The 20,573-nt window shown below is 45.1% G+C and overlaps 1 protein-coding gene across 1 annotated transcript; it reads left to right on the forward strand.

Moving 5' to 3' along the window:
* Positions 1-2,280: 2,280 nt before the first annotated feature.
* LOC115203489 (estradiol 17-beta-dehydrogenase 1) lies at positions 2,281-4,291 on the forward strand. Its single transcript, XM_029768236.1, has 6 exons — positions 2,281-2,453; positions 2,814-2,975; positions 3,163-3,342; positions 3,489-3,582; positions 3,689-3,872; positions 4,053-4,291. Exons 1-6 carry the CDS (start codon positions 2,357-2,359, stop codon positions 4,218-4,220), a joined length of 885 nt encoding a protein of 294 aa, XP_029624096.1. The 5' UTR covers positions 2,281-2,356; the 3' UTR covers positions 4,221-4,291.
* Positions 4,292-20,573: the final 16,282 nt, after the last annotated feature.

The raw sequence follows: 20,573 nt of genomic DNA on the forward strand, positions 1-20,573 counted from the left end.
CCACATCAAACCACACCCCAAAACCAACTCAAGTTTGAATTCAGTCATGGCTGCTAGCAAGTCAGTTCTTATTTTACAATGACGGCTAACCCCGGCTAACCCCTCCCCTAACCCAGACAACGTTGGGCCAATTGTGCGCCGCCCTATGGGACTCCTGATCACGGCCAGTTAGGATACAGCCCAGGATCAAACCAGGGTCTGTAGTGATGCCTCTAGCACTGAGCTGCAGTGCCTTAGACCGCTGCGCCACTCCGGAGCCATGCAGAAATTCTCCAATAAAAATAAACGTTCTGCCACACCATGTTATTATTTGGAAGCCTATTTGATTTGGAGTTCGGACATATAATGTTTGTATGTGAAAACTATTTCTAAGATGCATACTTAAACATTTTGCGAACTAACCCTAAACCCTTTTCCTGAACTTAACCTAATTCTCCTAACCTGCTGCATAAGTTCTCAGAAGTCAAATGTCAAGGTTTCAGCACTGGCCTCTGCTATCTATTCCAGCAAGATAATGCATAGGCCTATATATTAACATTTGTGCTATAACTTAGTTCCTCTGGCTAGAGGTCTGGACTTAAATGGCACAGTTCTTAGGATGGATTTGAAACAATGTTTCAGCCTACCCAACCATAGCACTAGACTGCAGCTTTCCAGAACAAAGAGCATCCACATGACACTCACTATGAGCCCTGTAACTATCCTACCAGGGGTTTACAGGCTTTACATTACTGGCTATGTAGTCATTTCAGCCAATGCATTTCTGGTAATTGTGGGTGTCAGTTGGCCAGTATAGCCAACGAGAGACTAATTATACTCCAAATGTCTCTATTCTTCCTTTTATCCAAGATCCTTTTGTGTTCTTCACTGGCTGTTCTCAACATTATTGTTTTAGGTGGAGTGTTAGTGGTCCACTGTGTATTCTAGGAGAATGTGTGGCCAGTGTGGGTTTGAGTGTGACCAGATACTGACCAGAGGGCCCACTGGCTAGTGCTCCTGTGCTGCACACATTGATAATGACAGTGCTTCCATCTCCTGGTTAAAGTAACTAACTGCTGTAGGGATCTTTATTGTTCCAGATCATTTTCCTCAGGTTTGGCAGGTTTTTTTTTCAAATGATGTGATAGTTTGGCTGACACTGAGGACAAAATAAAAGCTCCAATCTCTATCAGTGGGTCATATTTATTTGTTTGTTTGGATCCCCATTAGCTTTAGCAGAAACAGCAGCTACTCTTCCCGGGGTCCACAAAAAGACACAGAACATGACAAGTAACAAAACACTGATAGACTGCTGGACAAGGACAGTCACACACATTTTAAATACAACTATATACACACACCATATAACAACAAGAAGAATACAAACAATACAACTAAAAAAGAACGTGTGTCTGTGTGTGCGCGTGCGTGTGTCTGTCCACTCACAGTCCCTGCCGTTCCATGAGATGTTGTTTAATCCGTTTTTTAAAGGTAATTTTGTTGTTTGCGTGAGTAATTGGAGATGGAAGGGAGTTCCATGCGATCATGGTGCTGTATAATAATGTGCGTTGCCGTGAATTCATTTTGGACTTGGGGACTGTGAAGAGACCCCTGGTGTTATGTCTTGTGGGGTATGTATGGGTGTCTGAGCTGAACGTTATTTGATTATGCAGACAATCAGGAATTTTCATCACAGTACTATTTCTCATAAAAACTAGAAGAGAAGCAGTTCATCTCTCGTCAACCCTCAACCAGGAAAGACTGGAATGCATGTTGTTCATGTTAGTTCTGTATGTGCAGTTCTGCTGTTCTGTTGGGACCCAGCTGCAGCTTTACTAGGTCTTTCTTTGCTGCACTTGACCATATTACCGGACAGTAACAGACATAACCCTCCCCATCTTCACAACAACTTTGTCAGTACGACTTGATCATGATAAGTGACCATCCGGTGTTATACCTAGGAGTTTAGCTTCCTCAACTTGCTCAATGCTCCACAGCTCCAGGTGAGGTTTAGGTCTTAGAGAATGTTTTGAACCAAATAGGGAGTGAAAGGGCTCGGGTCATGAGTTGATGGCCACAGGCAGACCTCGTGGGAACACCTGGCCTAGCAAAACTTCATCCTGGGCTGGGAAATGAGAGCATGTTTACATTCTAGGGACCTTGTTTACATTCTAGGGACCTTGTGATAGGGATGACAGTGAAGACATGACTTTGAGCATCAGCAAACAACACAAACTGGATCTCTTCCCATACCATCTCACCTCACACCCCTCATCAAGCCCTACAGAGCTGCTCCGTGTATCTCCTGGTCTCCTTCCCTCAGACCTCATCTCTCCGTTAGCTAGCAGACCCAGAGGACGTGTAGACCAGCAGCCCAATGGAGCAGACAGTGGTGCTGATCACAGGATGCTCCTCGGGGATAGGCCTCAGTCTGGCCGTCCGGCTGGCCTCGGATCCAGCGAAAATGTACAAAGGTAAGCAGTGACTGACTTGCAAGGACGTCACTGTACAGAAAGCGTTTATTTTATTCAGTGCCATAAGATCATGCAATAAACAGTATGGGCACAATACGTGACGTGTTGGTTGTGTGAGGGCTTAGAAGCAGTAAGCTGTCTCTGGGTATTATACCTGTTTACTACATGGCACCTACATATTAGAAAACAGGTTTTGGTTGGTTTATCTGCATCACAATGTAACTACAGAAAATTCTAGTTTTGGAAACTATGGTGACAATATAATGTCAATGTCAAGCTCTGTATTTCATCCGTTTTGTTTCGTGCATGTTTAATGGTAAATCTCTGATGTCCTTGACCACTGATATCAACTCTGTTTAGTCTATGCCACCATGAGGAATCTTGCCAAGAAGGAGCGTCTGCTGGACTGTGTGAAGGGCCTGCACAAGGACACCCTGGACATCCTCCAGATGGACATCACTGACCAGCGGTCCATTCTGGATGCCAGGGACAGGGTCAGGGAGAAGAGGGTGAACATTCTGGGTATGACCAGAGTCATGACTTACAGCAATAGTGTTATATCGTGTGTGGTTGTGTGTGGTTGTGTGTGCGAAACAGAAGAACAGATGTCCTTCATATTTTTACATCAACGACAATTTCTTTACATGTGTACAGCATACAGGATGACGTGCTCTGGCTTTCTGTTTGTCTGTGGTATTCATGTTGGCAGTGTGTAATGCTGGTGTGGGGTTGATGGGGCCGCTGGAAGCCCAGTCCCTGGCCACCATGAGGCAGATCCTGGAGGTCAACCTCCTGGGCACCATCAGCACCATCCAGGCCTTCCTACCAGGGATGAAGGCCCAGGGCCATGGACGCATCCTGGTCACTGGCAGCATCGGTGGGCTACAGGGTAAGAGAAAGAGAGCAGGGCTGGAGTGACAGGTGGGGGAATGGGAAGAAATTACCCTTAGACACTGCTCTCAGGTCAGATTTGGGGGTTTGTTTAGTATTTATTGCCATGATAATCACATATCTCTGTGTGTTATTGCATTGTAGGACTCCCCTTTAATGAGGTGTACTGTGCCAGTAAGTTTGCAGTAGAGGGCGCCTGTGAGAGTCTGGCCATTCTCCTGCAGCACTTCAACATCTAGTGAGTCCAGACAGTCATAAGCTCATGTATCCCTTTGTCAGTGTTTCATTTTGGATGTGCACTGTATCTGTGTTGGTACTGATTGACTCCATCCACCATCGTGCAGTGTGAGTCTTATTGAGTGCGGCCCTGTGAACACGGATTTCCTGGACAACCTGCAGAGGGCAGAGCCAGGGGACTCTTCGCTGCAGCAGGTCGACGCCCACACACGCAGCCTCTATGACACGTACCTGCAACACTGTGGGATGGTGTTCCAGAACGCAGCTCAGGACACAGAAGATATTGTGAAGGTACTGCTTACTTGACATCTATTAGTTATATAGCTGATCTGATAAAGGTGCTCCTCCCTGTCTCCAGAGCATACTGCATGTACATATGTATGTATATGATACTAGATATTTATAGATTTTCTATGGAAGTGTAAGTAGTAGTGATGAGTAGATTTAATTGCTGGACCCCTCTCGATACAGGTATTTCTGGATGCCATCCAGTCATCGAACCCTGCATTCAGATACTACACCAACAATGCCCTCATTCCGCTCAGCAGCCCTAAGATCTCAGCACTGGACGGGTCCCAGTACATCAGAAATATGAGCAAGATCATCTTCTCAACCAATGGGAAAGGGGAACAAAAATAGCCATCAAACTATAGAATATAATATAACCCTTTACTTTATACATACAGTACCAGTCAAAATTTTTAGAACACCTACTCATTCCAGGGTTTTTCTTTATTTTGACTATTTTCTACATTGTATAATTATAGTGAAGACATCAAAACTATGAAATAACACATATGGAATCATGTAGTAACCAAAAAGGTCTTAAACAAATCAAAATATATTTTATATTTAAGATTCTTCAAAGTAGCCACCCTTTGCCTTGATGACAGCTTTGCACACTCTCTCAACCAGCTTCATGAGGAATGTTTTTCCAACAGTCTTGAAGGAGTTCCCACATATGCTGAGCACTTGTTGGCTGCTTTTCCTTCTCTCTGCAGTCCAACTCATCCCAAACCATGTCAATTGTGTTGAGATCGGGTGATTGTGGAGGCCAGGTCATTTGATGCAGCACTCCATCATTCAACTTGGTCAAATAGCCCTTACACAGCCTGGAGGTGTGTTTTGGGTCATAGTTCTGTTGAAAAATAAATGATAGTCCCACTAAGCGCAAACCAGATGGGATAGCGTATCATTGCAGAATGCTGTGGTAGCCATGCTGGTTAAGTGTGCCTTGAATTCTAAATAAATCACAGACAGTGTCACCAGTAAAGCACCCACACACCATCACACCTCCTCCTCCATGCTTCACGGTGGGAACCACACATGCGGAGATCATCCGTTCACCTACTCTGTGTCTCACAAAGACACGGAGGTTGGAACCAAAAATTGCAAATTTGGACTCATTAGACCAAAGGACAGATTTCCACCAGTCGAATGTCCATTGCTCGTGTTTCTTGGCCCAAGCAAGTCTCTTCTTATTATTGATGTCCTTTAGCAGTGGTTTCTTTGCAGGAATTCGACCACGGAGGCCTGATTCACGCAGTCTCCTCTGAACAGTTGATGTTGAGATGTGTCTGTTACTTGAACTCTGTGAAGCATTTATTTGGGCTGCAATTTTTGAGGCTGGTAACTCTAATGAACTTATCATCTGCAGCAGAGGTAACTGGATCTTCCTTTCCTGTGGCGGTCCTCATGAGAGCCAGTTTCCTTATAGCGCTTGACAGTTTTTGCGACTGCACTTGAAGAAACTTTCAAAGTTCTTGAAATTTTCCCCATTGACTGACATTCATATCTTAAAGTAATGATGAATTGTTTTCTCTTTGCTTATTTGAGCTGTTCTTGCCATAATATGGACTTGGTCTTTTACCAAATATGGCTATTTTCTGTATACCACCCTTACCTTGTCACAACACAACTGATTGGCTCAAACGCAATAAGAAGGAAAGAAATTCCACAAATGAACCTTTAACAAGGCACACCTGTTAATTGAAGTGCATTCCAGGTGACTACCCCATGAAGCTGGTTGAGAGAATGCCAAGAGCGTGCAAAGCTGTCATCAAGGCAAAGGGTGGCTACTTTGAAGAATCTCAAATATATTTAGATTTGTTTAACACTTTTTTGGGATACTACATGATTCCATATGTGTTATTTCATAGTTTTGATGTCTTCACTATTATTCTACAATGTAGAAAATAGTAAAAATAAAGAAACCCTTGAATGAGTAGGTGTGTCCAAACTTTTGACTATACATAGGCTGTATATAGGTTATACACATGATTTGCATTGGAGCCACACACAAGCACATAATTTCAGCATTACAACATAGTTGGCCAAAATCGTCTTCTTTACACACAATGTTCAACAACCAATTTCAAGGTGGAGGCTTTGCTATTATGTCACAAGTTTTTATACATTTGAAGAGTTAATTTCTAAAACTCTATATCCACCAATGTTTTTCATCAGAAATGATTGCTAATGGGTACCTTCATGTGTGTGTAAGATATTACTGTTCTTAGATTTTAGTGTATGTGAATGAAAATGTTTTTTTTTCTTTTCAAAACTCGATATTTCCATTGTTTAGCATGGAATTAAATGATTGTATCCTGTATATTTGACTGTGATGTGTGGTTGTCTCATCTAGCTATCTAAAGATGAATGCACTTTTACTGTAAGTCGCTCTGGATAAGAGCATCTGCTAAATTATTAAAATATGTAGATCTCATATTATTGTCTTGAATGCTTTTTAAAAGATTTTTTTTAAATATTGATGTCACAAATGCATCATTCATACAGTTCTTTATTAAAAATGTAGTTATTGTTACATTTGACTGTGTAAAGCCTAGCAGTACTACTCATTTATCTGAGAGTGAGGTGAATTTGTCTCTCAGGGATTCTTGAAAGACGAGGCAATCCCAATTTTTCTTTTACAAGTATTTTTCTTAATATTAACAACATTTGAAATATAACTGTTTATAAACCAAAGTATCAGCTATCACACAATATAAAGGAACAACCTCCTCACTAAAACCTTTTTCATAAAATTCACCTAACTGGATTTATCTCAACTTAGTCAGACAACATAAAAGGCATTTTGTTTGTATATTTATTGTCCAACAAGCATTTAAGGGCCTTGATTGTTTCATTCTAACATTAGATTATTCAAATATGTAATACAAATCTCCAAATCTATTTTTGTTTTGTTTTATACTACTGTATAATGTTCCAAGGCTAATTTTGTTAGCATTTTGGCACGTTTTTCTAAATTCAGAACATAAAACAAGAATTATAAAGGATGTCTAGCACAGAAAGTACTGTACTTCAATAGTTGACATATATTGCAGGACAATGAACATATTTCTTCAGAATATTTACCAAAAAATCTGTATTAAGGGGGTTAGCAATCAATGACAGAGTTGACAACAGAAACTCAAAACAGACATACTCTTGTCTTTAAAAATATAAGTTGAATACAAACATTTGTAAAATATAGTAAATCATTTATTTAACAACCCACAACAAAATATAACCATTCTACCATTTCAGCACTCAGACAGAGTTGATGTTAGACAAACATCTGACAGAATTGACGTTTTAAGGAGTTATAGCTTCTTTTCTTCATTCAAGTGTTATACAAAATACCAATTTGTTTTTTTCTCAGTTCCTTTATGACTCTAAAGCCTACGTATTTCTACCAAAATTCATATTCTATCTTAATATGTAATGGAGATGGAGTTGACAGGTTATGGTTGTGACCATGGTGATATCAATATTGTTTGTTTAAATCTATCAAAACTAGAGAACTTTTCAGATCATGGGTGGTCTTGTCACACTACAGTTAATCAGGAGATGAAGAAGGGAATATCATGGTATAACTGACTCTGTTAAATTCTGATTCATAAATCTGACAGAGTTGATCAAAACTCTGGACACGTTTTGTAGGAATCACAGTTTTTAGAGAAATATTCCTTAAAGTCAGAGATGGCTATTGCAAGAAACTACATGTGATACTTTCAGTGAATATATATTTTTGCCATTTATTAGAATTTTAAAACTTTTTGGTGGAGTTTGAAATTGTGATCCTTTGCACCAGACAAGGGCATTTCCAGCCAGAGAGTCGACATGGAAATGAATACAATTTAAAATGTTTGGAAAATTACATAAACACATATTTTCAACAATAGAATTCCACTAAATGTAATTTTTAAGATCAAATATTGAAACAAAATTCCCTTTTTCAACTATAAAAATGAAATTTCCCTGCCGGACAAGGATTGTCCCGACTTTCAAGAATCCCTGCTCTCTGAAATGAAATTATTAGATAGATTTTAAACAAATTCATGTCTGTCATTGAACCACCCCATGACATGATTAGATAGCGAAAAAAATCACACCAATCTATGTTATAATTTCTTTAAACAATAAAAGCTAATTTACCATAATTTACCATTTCTGAAAATGGATATATAGCATTTTGGAATTAAACTCTTCATTCGTTTTTTTGTTTTTTTACCTCTGAATCCATGATTAGATGTTTTGTCACGAGTGCTGTCTTCGTATTCCCCGTCATAAATTAGCCAAGGCGCAGCGTGCCGGTAGTTCCACATATTGTATTTGTGAACTTGAACAAAAACAATAAACAGGTGAAAACTGAAACAAACGTGACATTCTGGGGCTGCTCAAACACAGCTGCACAAAAACAAGATCCCACGAAAACACAGGGAAAAACAGGCTGCCTAAGTATGGCTTCCAATCAGAGACAACGAATGACAGCTGCCTCTGATTGGAAACCATACCCGGCCAAAACATAGAACACAAAAACATAGAATGCCCACCCACCTATCAGACCCTGGCCTAGCTAAACAGAGAAAACAGAGCTCTCCTAGGTTAGAGCGTGACATGTTTAAATAAAAATATATATATAATAATATTTTGCACTTATACTGTATTTGTGTTTGGGTTGATATCTTTTATTATGGTGCACATTGCTGTCACTTTTCCCTCCCACAAGCTTCTGTTGCTGACTGGTGTTTCATGGGTGTGATAAAATTCTCAAGGGCATGGCAGGGATAGGAAACTGTCATGGGTATTATTCCACCCAACAATTTACTTCTTGGGTCACTATCTCACAAACGTGTGGGTGCCCGTATGCCTGTGTGTGCCCCCCCGTGTGTGCCCCCATGTGTGTGTGTGTGTGTGTGTGTGTGTGTGTGTGTGTGTGTGTGTGTGTTCAACCAGCCCTACTCCGGCTGTGACCTTCTATACCCCCCAGTCAGCTGCCAGGCCTTGAGATAAGGCTAACTCAAGGACTCAGATCAGATTATCAGGCCCTGTCTGTCTGCCACTCGTCTAAACATACCAACATTTCACTTGCACAATATTCCCTTTGAATATCATTTATTTCTATTGATGATTATCGTGGGGAAGAGCGAGATGTCAGGGAGAGCTTTCATTCCAAGACAAAGATTGGTTTGACAAGCAAGGCATTTATCATGTTCTGTCTGTATGAGAGAAACTGTTCTTGTATTTCATTGTTTGTGTCAATCATTAGTAGTGTTGAGCAAACAATTACTTCACACTGGAAGAAGTTAAGCCACCCTTAACAAAAATATATTTTTATATTTACATCCAAACTACTTTGTGAAAAATGATCATATCTAAATGTCATAGATGACAAATTACAAGAGCATATCTGTCACAGGATCCAACGAAAGTGGCGCCCCTCCTCGGTCGGGCGGCGCTCGGCGGTCGTCGTCGCCGGCCTATTAGCTGCCACCGATCGTTGTTTCTGTCGTTTAGTTTTGTCTGTCTGTTCCGCACCTGTTTGTGTATGTCATTAGTGGGGACTTATTTAAGGTGTGTTTTCAGTTGGGATTTTGTGCGGGATTGTTGATTGTCCACTCAGGACGGTGGTCCGTGTTTTATTACGGGTTTGTTTCTGACAGTTTAAGGAAGAAAGGATTTACCGGGCTGCGCCCCGTGCCTTTTTGTGCCGCTTATATATATTGTTTGTTCGCAATATTGGGAATGTGTTTTTCCCAGGCAGTCTGTCTGTAGCGCCCTGTGCCTCGCGGTTTTGTTTTGTGTGTCAAATTATTAAAAGGACACTCAACTCCAGCACCTGTCTCCTGCATCTGATTCCGCCTTACACCAGTCCAAGTCAACTGTGACAATATCACTCTGGAGTCAGAATGTTTAATTGAGTGTATTTTACACAAAACTATGTTTCAACTGAGAATTAGACAGATCGGATGTCGAAAAACAAAGGAAATTCTTGCCTACTGCACCCATATTTAATTTTACTTTTGCAAAATAAGTAGTGTGTAGTTCCAGTAGTTACAGTTGCTACACCAACACATGGTAAAAAAACAGTCAATAACACTACCAATATTTGAATTAAGTTCAACTACCACCAAGCTACTGCAAAATGTAGTTTGAACTAGTTGAACTAATTGAACACTACTCCCCAACACAGTATGTTTTCCCTGCCAGTTCACAACATTCTGACATTGAACTATGTACAGACTTTCTCCCTCGTGATTTTCTAGCTCTGTGACTTGTTTCATGGACATGTTTGAAATACCTCTAACCCAGAGGAAAAACAGAAGAGGTTCTCTGTCCTTCCTCTCCGAACATTGCTACAAAATTACAAACAGTTGAACACAAACAAAGCATATGAACGTCTGTGCGCACACACACACACACACCTACACACAATGTTCTGTTCCTAAAAGGTACATTTCAGTCTCTGTGGTTCTGGTTAAGGTCCATGTTGTGACTCATGAAATCTGATGACAACTATTTCAGTTTGGAGGAGGAGATTTCAACCTCCAAGAGACCGCATACAAGCTCCTCATCAACATCCCTGTTTAACCTGTTCATGTGTCGTAATCTGTGTTATTCACTGATTTACTGTAAATATTACTGAAGTGTTTCTCACATGATCCAACATGAGTCAACAGATGTTCTTTACTTTGTCCACCAGGTGACATATACTGTAATCCTGTCCATCGTGTTGGCTTGTTGATACAGTTCCTGATTTGAATGAGGGGTAAGCCTATAAAGTTAAATAATTGTCACAACTAGGTAAAAGTTACAGCCAGGTGACTGATGATGATGTCTCTAAAGCGTAAAGACGTCACTGTAAGTGGTGGTTTATTTTGTCTCCTTTGTGAAGGCCATTTATAGTTGCGGACAATGGTCAAATTGTTTTTAAAAAACTTTGAATTTGAGTCTAATGAAAACAATGAGGTACAGTCATGGCCAAAAGTTTTGAGAATGACACAAATATTAATTTCCACAAAGTCTGCTGCTTCAGTGTCTTTAGATATTTTTGTCAGATGTTACTATGGAATACTGAAGTATAATTACAAGCATTTCATAAGTGTCAAAGGCTTTTATTAACAATTACATGAAGTTGATGCAAAGAGTCAATATTTGAAGTGCTGACCCTTCTTTTTCAAGACCGCTGCAATCCGCCCTGGCATGCTGTCAATTAACTACTGGGCCACATCCTGACTGATGGCAGCCCATTCTTGCATAATCAATGCTTGGAGTTTGTCAGAATTTGTGGGGTTTTGTTTGTCCACCCGCCTCTTGAGGATTGACCACAAGTTCTCAATGGGATTAAGGTCTGGGGAGTTTCCTGGCCATGGACCCAAAATATTGATGTTTTGTTCCCGGAGCCACTTAGTTATCACTTTTGCCTTATGGCAAGGTTCTCCATGATGCTGGAAAAGGCATTGTTCATCACCAAACTGTTCCTGGATGGTTGGGAGAAGTTGCTCTCAGAGGATGTGTTGGTACCATTCTTTATTCATGGCTGTGTTCTTAGGCAAAATTGTGATTGAGCCCACTCCCTTGGCTGAGAAGCAACCCCACACATGAATGGTCTCAGGATGCTTTACTGTTGGCATGACACAGGACTGATGGTAGCGCTCACCTTGTCTTCTCCGGACAAGATTTTTCCGGATGCCCCAAACAATTGGAAAGGGGATTCATCAAAGAAAATGACTTTACCCCAGTCCTCAGCAGTCCAATCCCTGTACCTTTTGCAGAATATCAGTCTGTCCCTGATGTTTTTCCTGGAGAGAAGTGGCTTCTTTTCCTGGAGAGAAGTGGCTTCTTTGCTGCCCTTCTTGACACCAGGCCATCCTCCAAAAGTCTTCACCTCACTGTGCATGCAAATGCACTCACACCTGCCTGTTGCCATTCCTGAGCAAGCTTTGTACTGGTGGTGCCCCGATCACGCAGCTGAATCAACTTTAGGAGACGGTCCTGGCACTTGCTGGACTTTCTTGGGCGCCCTGAAGTCTTCTTCACAACAATTGAACCGCTCTCTTGAAGTTCTTGATGATCCGATAAATGGTTGATTTAGGTGCAATCTTACTGGCAGCAATATCCGTGCCTGTGAAGCCCTTTTTGTGAAAAGCAATGATGACGGCACGTGTTTCCTTGCAGGTAACCATGGTTGACAGAGGAAGAACAATGATTCCAAGCACCACCCTCCTTTTGAAGCTTCCAGTCTGTTATTCAAACTCAATCAGCATGACAGAGTGATCTCCAGCCTTGTCCTCATCAACACTCACACCTGTGTTAACGAGAGAATCACTGACAGGATGTCAACTGGTCCTTTTGTGGCAGGGCTGAAATGCAGTGGGATTCAGTTCATTTGCATGGCAAAGAGGGACTTTGCAAATAATTGCAATTCATCTGATCACTCTTCATAACATTCTGGAGTATATGCTAATTGCCATCATACAAACTGAGGCAGCAGACTTTGTGAAAATTAATATTTGTGTCATTCTCAAAACTTTTGACCACGACTGTACACTGTCATTCTAAAAGCCTATGAAAAAAGTTCAAGACAACTATATCTCTCACTTGAGGCTCCTGTTTCCTTCCATCCCAAACTGGCACAAAAAGCTGAAACAAAATGTCACCACTCAACAGAGCAAACATATGGTACCACCCCCCCTGCAATTCTAGAGCTAGCTAGTCATAAGTTATGTAAACTTTTCAAAAAGCCAAGGATGGGGATTTTTATAAATGCATATGGAAATATGATCAACAAATTGTAAATCATCTGACTGAGCTGCACACCCGGATCCAGGAGGATCAGTATGGAATAATGAGAGCAGCAGTGGCCTGCCTGCCAGGGTATAGGACTTATGCACTGAAATAATCGCTGCTGGCCCCATGTGATCACTATCATATCTCTGTTGAGGATGCTGGATTGGGAGGAGGTTAGGAATTACAATCCCTTATTTAAATTTTGGACAGCTGCAGCCCTGACATTTTCCCCTAACGTCAATAGACTACTCAGGGACATCATCACCCTTCCTATGACTTCATGAAGTGTTGAGAGACTCTTCTCCACTACAGGCCGTATCGTGCATGCTGACTGCCCTGTTGTCCTTTGAAAGGACTCTTTGGACTACAGTATGATTACATAATCTCCATTTTCAACTCCAAGCCTAGGCATCGACGCCTTGTGTTGTAAAACATGAAACACAAGAAAGGTCAATCTGAATACTGTTTATTTATGATTTAGCCTAATGTTTTCATGTCTGACTTGGTAGGCCAGGCCTATATGTGTTCGATTCAAAGTGAGCTACTGTATTCATATCAGGTTTGAAGGTAAGACCCAGATTGTAACGAGGGTCGTATAAAGGGGACCAAGGCGCGGCGTGTGAAGTGCTCATATTTCCTTTTTAATGAATACACTTAAAACAGAAAACAACCAAACAGTTCCATCAGGTACCACAGACAAAACGGAAAACTACCCACAAACCCCAGGAAGAAAAACTCCTACTTAAATATGATCTCTAATCAGAGGCAACGAGGATCAGCTGCCTCCAATTAGAGATCAACCCAAACAATCCCAACATAGAAATAGAAAACATAGAACAACCCAAAACACCCCCTGTCACACCCTGACCTACTCTTGTAACGGTTGACGTTGGGTAGAGAGGACCAAGGTGCAGCGGGTTGCATGTTCATCATTATATTTATTAAATAAATGTGAACACAGAAAAAACAAGAAAACAAAGAACGACAGTTTCACAGGCTAATACTCACAGCAGTGCGAAATACAACTACCCACAATGTCACGTCCTGACCAGCAGAGGGCATATTGCTTAGTCTAGGTCAGGATGTGGCAGGTGGTTTGTGTTTGTTTAATGTTGATGATTGGGACTTCCAATTGAAGGCAGGTGTGTATAGTTGCCTTTGATTGGAAGTCCTATATAGGTGTGTGTGTTTGTCTTTGGGGTTGTGGGGAATTGTTGTGAGCACTGCTGCGTTTGGTATAGCCTGCCACACCGTCAGTCCGTTCATTGTTTTGTTTATTGGTTTTCAGTGGATGCTCTACTCCTTTTGTTTTCAACATTAAAAACATGAGTATCCACACTTCCGCTGCGCCTTGGTCCTTCTCTCTCAAATACGACATATTCGCCGAAGAGTACGACATATTCTGTGACAGAATTCCCCACCAACACAGGACCAAGCAGCGGAAGAAGGCTGGTGAGGACTGGGAGACACGACGGGTAAGGGAGACCGAGAGGCACCCCCAAGATTTTTTTAGGGGGGGGCACAAGGGCTGTTTGACGGCGTCAGAGCTGCCCGCCAGTCAACAGTCGTCAGAGCTGCCCGCCAGTCAACCGTCATCAGAGCTGCCCGCCAGTCAACAGTCGTCAGAGCTGCCCGCCAGTCAACAGTCGTCAGAGCTGCCCGCCAGTCAACAGTCGTCAGAGCTGCCCGCCAGTCAACAGTCGTCAGAGCTGCCCGCCAGTCAGTCATCAGAGCTGCCCGCCAGTCAACAGTCGTCAGAGCTGCCCGCCAGTCAACAGTCGTCAGAGCTGCCCGCCAGTCAACAGTCGCCAGAGCTGCCCGCCAGTCAACAGTCGCCAGAGAGGTCAGACTGCGCTGAACTGCCGGAGTGGCCAGACTGCGCTGAACTGCCGGAGTGGCCAGACTGCGCTGAACTGCCGGAGTGGCCAGACTGCGCTGAACTGCCGGAGTGGCCAGACTGCGCTGAACTGCCGGAGTGGCCAGACTGCCCTGAACTGCCGGAGTGGCCAGACTGCCCTGAACTGCCGGCGTGGCCAGACTGCCCTGAACTGCCGGCGTGGCCAGACTGCCCTGAACTGCCGGCGTGGCCAGACTGCCCTGAACTGCCAGACCGTCCCGAGCTGCCAGACTGCCCCGAGCTGCCAGACTGCCCCGACTGTCCCGAGCTGCCAGACTGCCCCGACTGTCCCGAGCCGCCAGACTGGCCGGACTGCCCCGACTGCCTGGAACGGCCAGCACCTGAGCCACCTCCAGGATAGGTGGGTTGGGGAGGGAGGGTGTAGCACAGTGCCGTCTGTGACGGCAGCCACCCTCCCTTCCCTCCCTTTTTGTTTAGGGGGTATTGTTTGTTGGTTTTGTTGGGGTATTGGGGATTTTCTTGTGTTTTTCTTTTTTAGGTGCATCCCGGAGTCTGCACCTTGAGAGGGGGGTACTGTCACGTCCTGACCAGCAGAGGGCATATTGCTTAGTCTAGGTCAGGATGTGGCAGGTGGTTTGTGTTTGTTTAATGTTGATGATTGGGACTTCCAATTGAAGGCAGGTGTGTATAGTTGCCTTTGATTGGAAGTCCTATATAGGTGTGTGTGTTTGTCTTTGGGGTTGTGGGGAATTGTTGTGAGCACTGCTGCGTTTGGTATAGCCTGCCACACCGTCAGTCCGTTCATTGTTTTGTTTATTGGTTTTCAGTGGATGCTCTACTCCTTTTGTTTTCAACATTAAAAACATGAGTATCCACACTTCCGCTGCGCCTTGGTCCTTCTCTCTTAAATACGACATATTCGCCGAAGAGTACGACATATTCTGTGACAGAATTACCCACCAACAACGGACCAAGCAGCAGAGGCAGGAGCAGCACAAGGAGAGGCACCAGGAGAAAAGCTATCTGGAGTAATGGACTTGGGAGGAAATCATGAATGGGAAAGGACTATGGACTCAAGCTGGGGAGTATCGCCGCCCGCAGTGGGAGATCGAGGCGGCGAGAGCTGAGAGGCGCTGGTACGAGGCAAGGGAGCTCAACGGACACGGGAGGCAGCCCCACAATTTTTTTGGGGGGGGGCACACGGTGAGATTGGCAGAGTCAGGTGGTAGACCTAAGCCAACTCCCCGTGCTTACCGGAAGCAGCGTGGTTCTGGTAGGACACCGTGTTATGCTGTGGAGCGCACGGTGTCCCCAGTGCGCGTTCAAAGCCCGGTGCGCTACATACCAGCCCCCCGCAAGTGCCATGCGAGTGCAGGCATCGAGCCAGGGCGGATGGTGCCAGCTCAGCGCGTCTGGTCTCCAGTGCGCCTCCTCGGTCCAGGTTATCCTGCGCCGGCGTTGCGCACTGTGTCTCCAGAGCGCTGGGAGGGTCCAGTTCGCCCAATGCCTGCTCTCCGCCTGTGCCGGGCCAAAGTGGGCTTTCAGCCTGGAGTGTGGGTAAAGAGTGTCCGTACCAGAACTCCAGTGCTCCCCCACAGCCCGGTTTATCCTGTGCCTCCTCCTCGGACCAGGCCTCCAGTGGGTCTCCCCATCCTGGTCCATCCTGTGCCACCTCCCAGGACTAGGCCTCCAGTGGGTCTCCCCATCCTGGTCCGTCCTGTGCCACCTCCCAGGACTAGGCCTCCAGTGGGTCTCAACTGTCCTGAACTGCCAGAGTGGCCAGGGACGCCCGCCAGCCCGGTGAGTCCTGTGCCTACGCCTAGGGCCAGGCCTCTGTCATGTCTCCCCAGCCTGGTGAATCCTGGGTCAGTGCCGTCGGAGCAGCCAGGGTCGCCCGCCAGCCGGGCGCAGCCAGGGTCGCCCGCCAGCCGGGCGCAACCATCGCCGCCCACCAGCCGGGCGCAGCCAGGGTCGCCCGCCAGCCGGGCGCAACCATCGCCGGCCGCCAGCCGGGCGCAACCATCGCCGGCCGCCAGCCGGGCGCAACAAGGGTTGCCCGCCAGCCGGGCGCAACCATCGCCGGCCGCCAGCCGGGCGCAACAAGGGTCGCCCGCCAGCCGGGCGCAACCATCGCCGCCCGCCAGCCGGGCGCAGCCAGGGTCGCCCGCCAGCCGGGCGCAACCATCGCCGGCCGCCAGCCGGGCGCAACAAGGGTCGCCCGCCAGCCGGGCGCAACCATCGCCGCCCGCCAGCCGGGCGCAGTCAGCATCGCCCACCAGACCTTCGGCGCGGCCAGGTGCGCCACCTAAGAGGGCGACGTCAAGGGTGGAGCAGAGGCCACGTCTCGCACCTGAGCCGCCGCCGTAAGAAGGCCCACCCGGACCCTCCCCTTCAGAGTCAGGTTTTGCGGCCGGAGTCCGCACCTTTGGGGGGGGGGGGGTACTGTAACGCCCTGGCCATAGAGAGGGGTTTTTTGTTCTTTATTTTGGTTAGGCCAGGGTGTTACATTGGGTGGGCGTTCTATGTTCCTTTTTCTATGTTTTGGTATTTCTTTGTTTTGGGCCGTGTGTGGCTCCCAATCAGGCACAGACGTGACAGTACCCCCCCCCCCAAGGTGCAGACCCCGAATCAGGCACAGCTGCTGATTGGGAGTCACACATAAGGAGCATGTTTTTCCTTTGGGTTTTGTGGGTAATTGTTTCTGTTTGAGTATTTTCCTAACAGGACTGTTTGCTGTCGTTTTGGTCATTTTGTAGTGTTCTCTTGTTTATTTGAATTAAAATTCTAATGATGAGCACATCCTCTGCTGCACCTTGGTTCCCTCTTACAGACAGCCGTGACACACAAACAAAACCTATATATAGGACTCTCAATCAGAAGCAACTAAAAACACCTGCCTCCAATTGAGAGTCCAACACCCAATTACCTAGACATACAAAGAACTAGAATGAACCTAGAAATACAAAACATAGAACATAAACCAAAACCCAGAAAACATAAATAAAACACCCCTCTACAATACACATAACCCCCGAACCACATAAAACAAATACCCTCTGCCACGTCCTGACCAACCTACAAATAACCCCTATACTGGTCAGGACGTGACAACTCTACTATAGAAAATGACATTTTACTAGGATCAGGACGTGACAGTACCCCCCCCCCCAAGGTGCAGACCCCGAATGCAACAAATCAAAACAACCACAAAACACAAAGGGAGGGTAGGGAGGGTGACAAAAGTCTATGGCGGCTCAAATGCAGTCCACATAACCTCCAGCATAGGAGGCGGCTCCGGTTCTGGGCGTACTCCCCGCGTCACCCGCTGATCCTTCTGCTTTATTACCACCTGACCGTGGATCGTCGAAGGAACCGGACTATAGATCATTGCTGGAGGTTCTGGGCTGCAGGCCGCCGCTGAAGGTTCTGGGGAGCGTCGCTGGAGGCTCCGGACTGAGGAGCGTTGCTGGAGGCTCCGGACTAGTGACCGTTGCTGCTGGCTCCATGCCATGGATCATCTCTACAGGTTCCGCGCCAAGGATCATCACTGGAGGCTTCTTACCATGGATTATCTCTACAGGTGCTGGGCCATAGATTATTCCTACAGGCTTCGTGCCATGGTTTTTTGGGGGGGGCTGCCTCTCGTTCTTCCCAGGTAGGCTCCGGTATCTCTCGATTACCTGGCCCCAGGTCCAATTTCTCCTCTCCGTCCACTCACTATGTGACCAGGTGTCCATTTCAGCCCGGGCACGCCGCTTGATCCAATCATAGTGAGTAGTTCTGTAACGAGGGTCGTATAAAGGGGACCAAGGCGCGGCGTGTGAAGTGCTCATATTTCCTTTTTAATGAATACACTTAAAACGACCAAACAGTTCCGTCAGGTACAACAGACAAAATAGAAAACAACTACCCACAAAACCCAGGAAGAAAAACCCCTACTTAAATATGATCTCTAATCAGAGGCAACGAGGATCAGCTGCCTCCAATTAGAGATCAACCCAAACAATCCCAACATAGAAATAGAAAACATAGAACAACCCAAAACACCCCCTGACCTACTCTACTATAGAAAATTACATTTTACTAGGATCAGGACGTGACACAGATGCAGACAACGTTGAATAAACAACAGTTTAATAATCCAACAGGGGCATGCAAAAGACAGGTCAAGAGCAGTCAGGAGTCAGTAATCCAGAGGAGGCAAAGGTACAGGACGGCAGGCAGGCTCAAGGTCAGGGGCAGGCAGAGTGGTCAGGCAGGCGGGCTCAGTGTCAGGGGCAGGCAGAGTGATCAGGCAGGTAGGCTCAGAGGCAGAACAGGCAAGGGACAAAACCAGGAGGGCGAGAAAAAAAGAGAGACTGGGGAAAAGCAGGAGCTGAGAGAAACACGCTGGTTGACTTGACAAACAAGACAAACTGCCACAGACAGACAGAAAACACAAGTATAAATACACAGGGGATAATGGGGAAGATGGGCGACACCTGGAGGGGAGTGGAGACAAGCACAGGTGAAACAGATCAGGTTGTGACAATTCATACCCGATATTAGGCCATGTATGATGATTTCATGTTTTCATGCCTGCCTTGGTAGACCAAGTTTATGTTTGCTGATTCAAGTGAGCTAGTCATACATGAATTATGTATAATGATTTCATGTTTTAATGCCCGAGTGACTATACTGTAGTGTTTGCTTATTCAAAGTGAGCTATTCATTTCATACCAGCCATACAGTTCATGGTATAATCCTAAAGGCTTTGTATTGTATTGTGTGTGGCTGTTTTCAAATGGTAAAAATTGTGCTCTTTTGGGCTGAATGAAAACACCTTTAGGCCTTTCTATTCTTCCTTGTTTATTTGTGCAATAAACTGTATGCGTGCGCCATCGTGCATAAATGCATTTTGTCCCCCCACACCAAACGCGATCACGACACGCAGGTTAAAATATGAAAACAAACTCTGAACCAATTACATTAATTTGGGGACAGGTCGAAAAGCATTAAACATTTATGGCAATTTAGCTACTTAGCTTGCACTTGCTAGCTAATTTGTCCTATTTAGCTAGCTTGCACTTGCTAGCTAATTTGTCCTATTTAGCTAGCTTGCTGTTGCTAGCTAATTTGTCCTGGGTTATAAACATTGAGTTGTTATTTTACCTGAAACGCACAAGGTCCTCTACTCCGACAATTAATCCACACATAAAACGGTCAACCGAATCGTTTCTAGTCATCGAGGCCGGCAACACAGTTCGTCTTTCAATCACCCATGTGGGTATAGCCAATGAGGAGATGGCAGTGGGTACCTGCTTCTATGAACCAATGAGGAGATGGGAGAGGCAGGACTTGCAGCGCGATCTGCGTCAGAAGTAGAAAGAACTTCTATTTTATCCCTTGGCAACGCAGACGCTTGTTGACGCGCGCGAGCAGTGTGGGTGCAATAATTGAATAACATTGATTTTTTTTTTTTTGCAACGCTCGCGAGCGGTGTAGTCAGGGTATTAGTGCATGTTCCAATCCAGTGCTGAGCTGGTGTCTGGCCAATGAGCTGACCATGGTCCTGAATCCACCTGTTGTGCCTGTGCTGTAGATCTCTCACACTCTCTCTTCTCTCCTCCTCTTCTCTCTCTCTGAATATGTAGGTGATAGACATGTTGTATATTTCATTATGTTGTAAGCGGTTGTGTAGTTGCGCTGTTGTGCACTTGCGCTGACTACTTTGCAATAATAACAGGCTCGTTTGTCAAGGGAAATTTGTGGTGTTTCCTGGTCACATTTATCCTGTGTTGTGTGTTCAATTATGTAATGTGATTGCACAAATGTTCACTTAAATATGTTGGGGGGGGGGGGGATTTGTGCTCTATTTTTACTGGAAAATGTTGGCACAGCCACTTTTACTTATGTCCAGCCCAGTGAAGGTTCTAGCTTGTATGGCTCCGTGGGCGATTTCCTAGAGTGACTGATTTTACTAATTGCATTTGTACTGTACAAAGTTAGAGGTGCGCTATTTGATAGATTCCCCCGCTCCCCCTACCTCGGGCTTCCAGTGGGGAGACCTGAGGTCAACCTAC

This window comes from Salmo trutta, chromosome 1, assembly GCF_901001165.1.
Source record: "Salmo trutta chromosome 1, fSalTru1.1, whole genome shotgun sequence".
NCBI lineage: Eukaryota > Metazoa > Chordata > Actinopteri > Salmoniformes > Salmonidae > Salmo > Salmo trutta.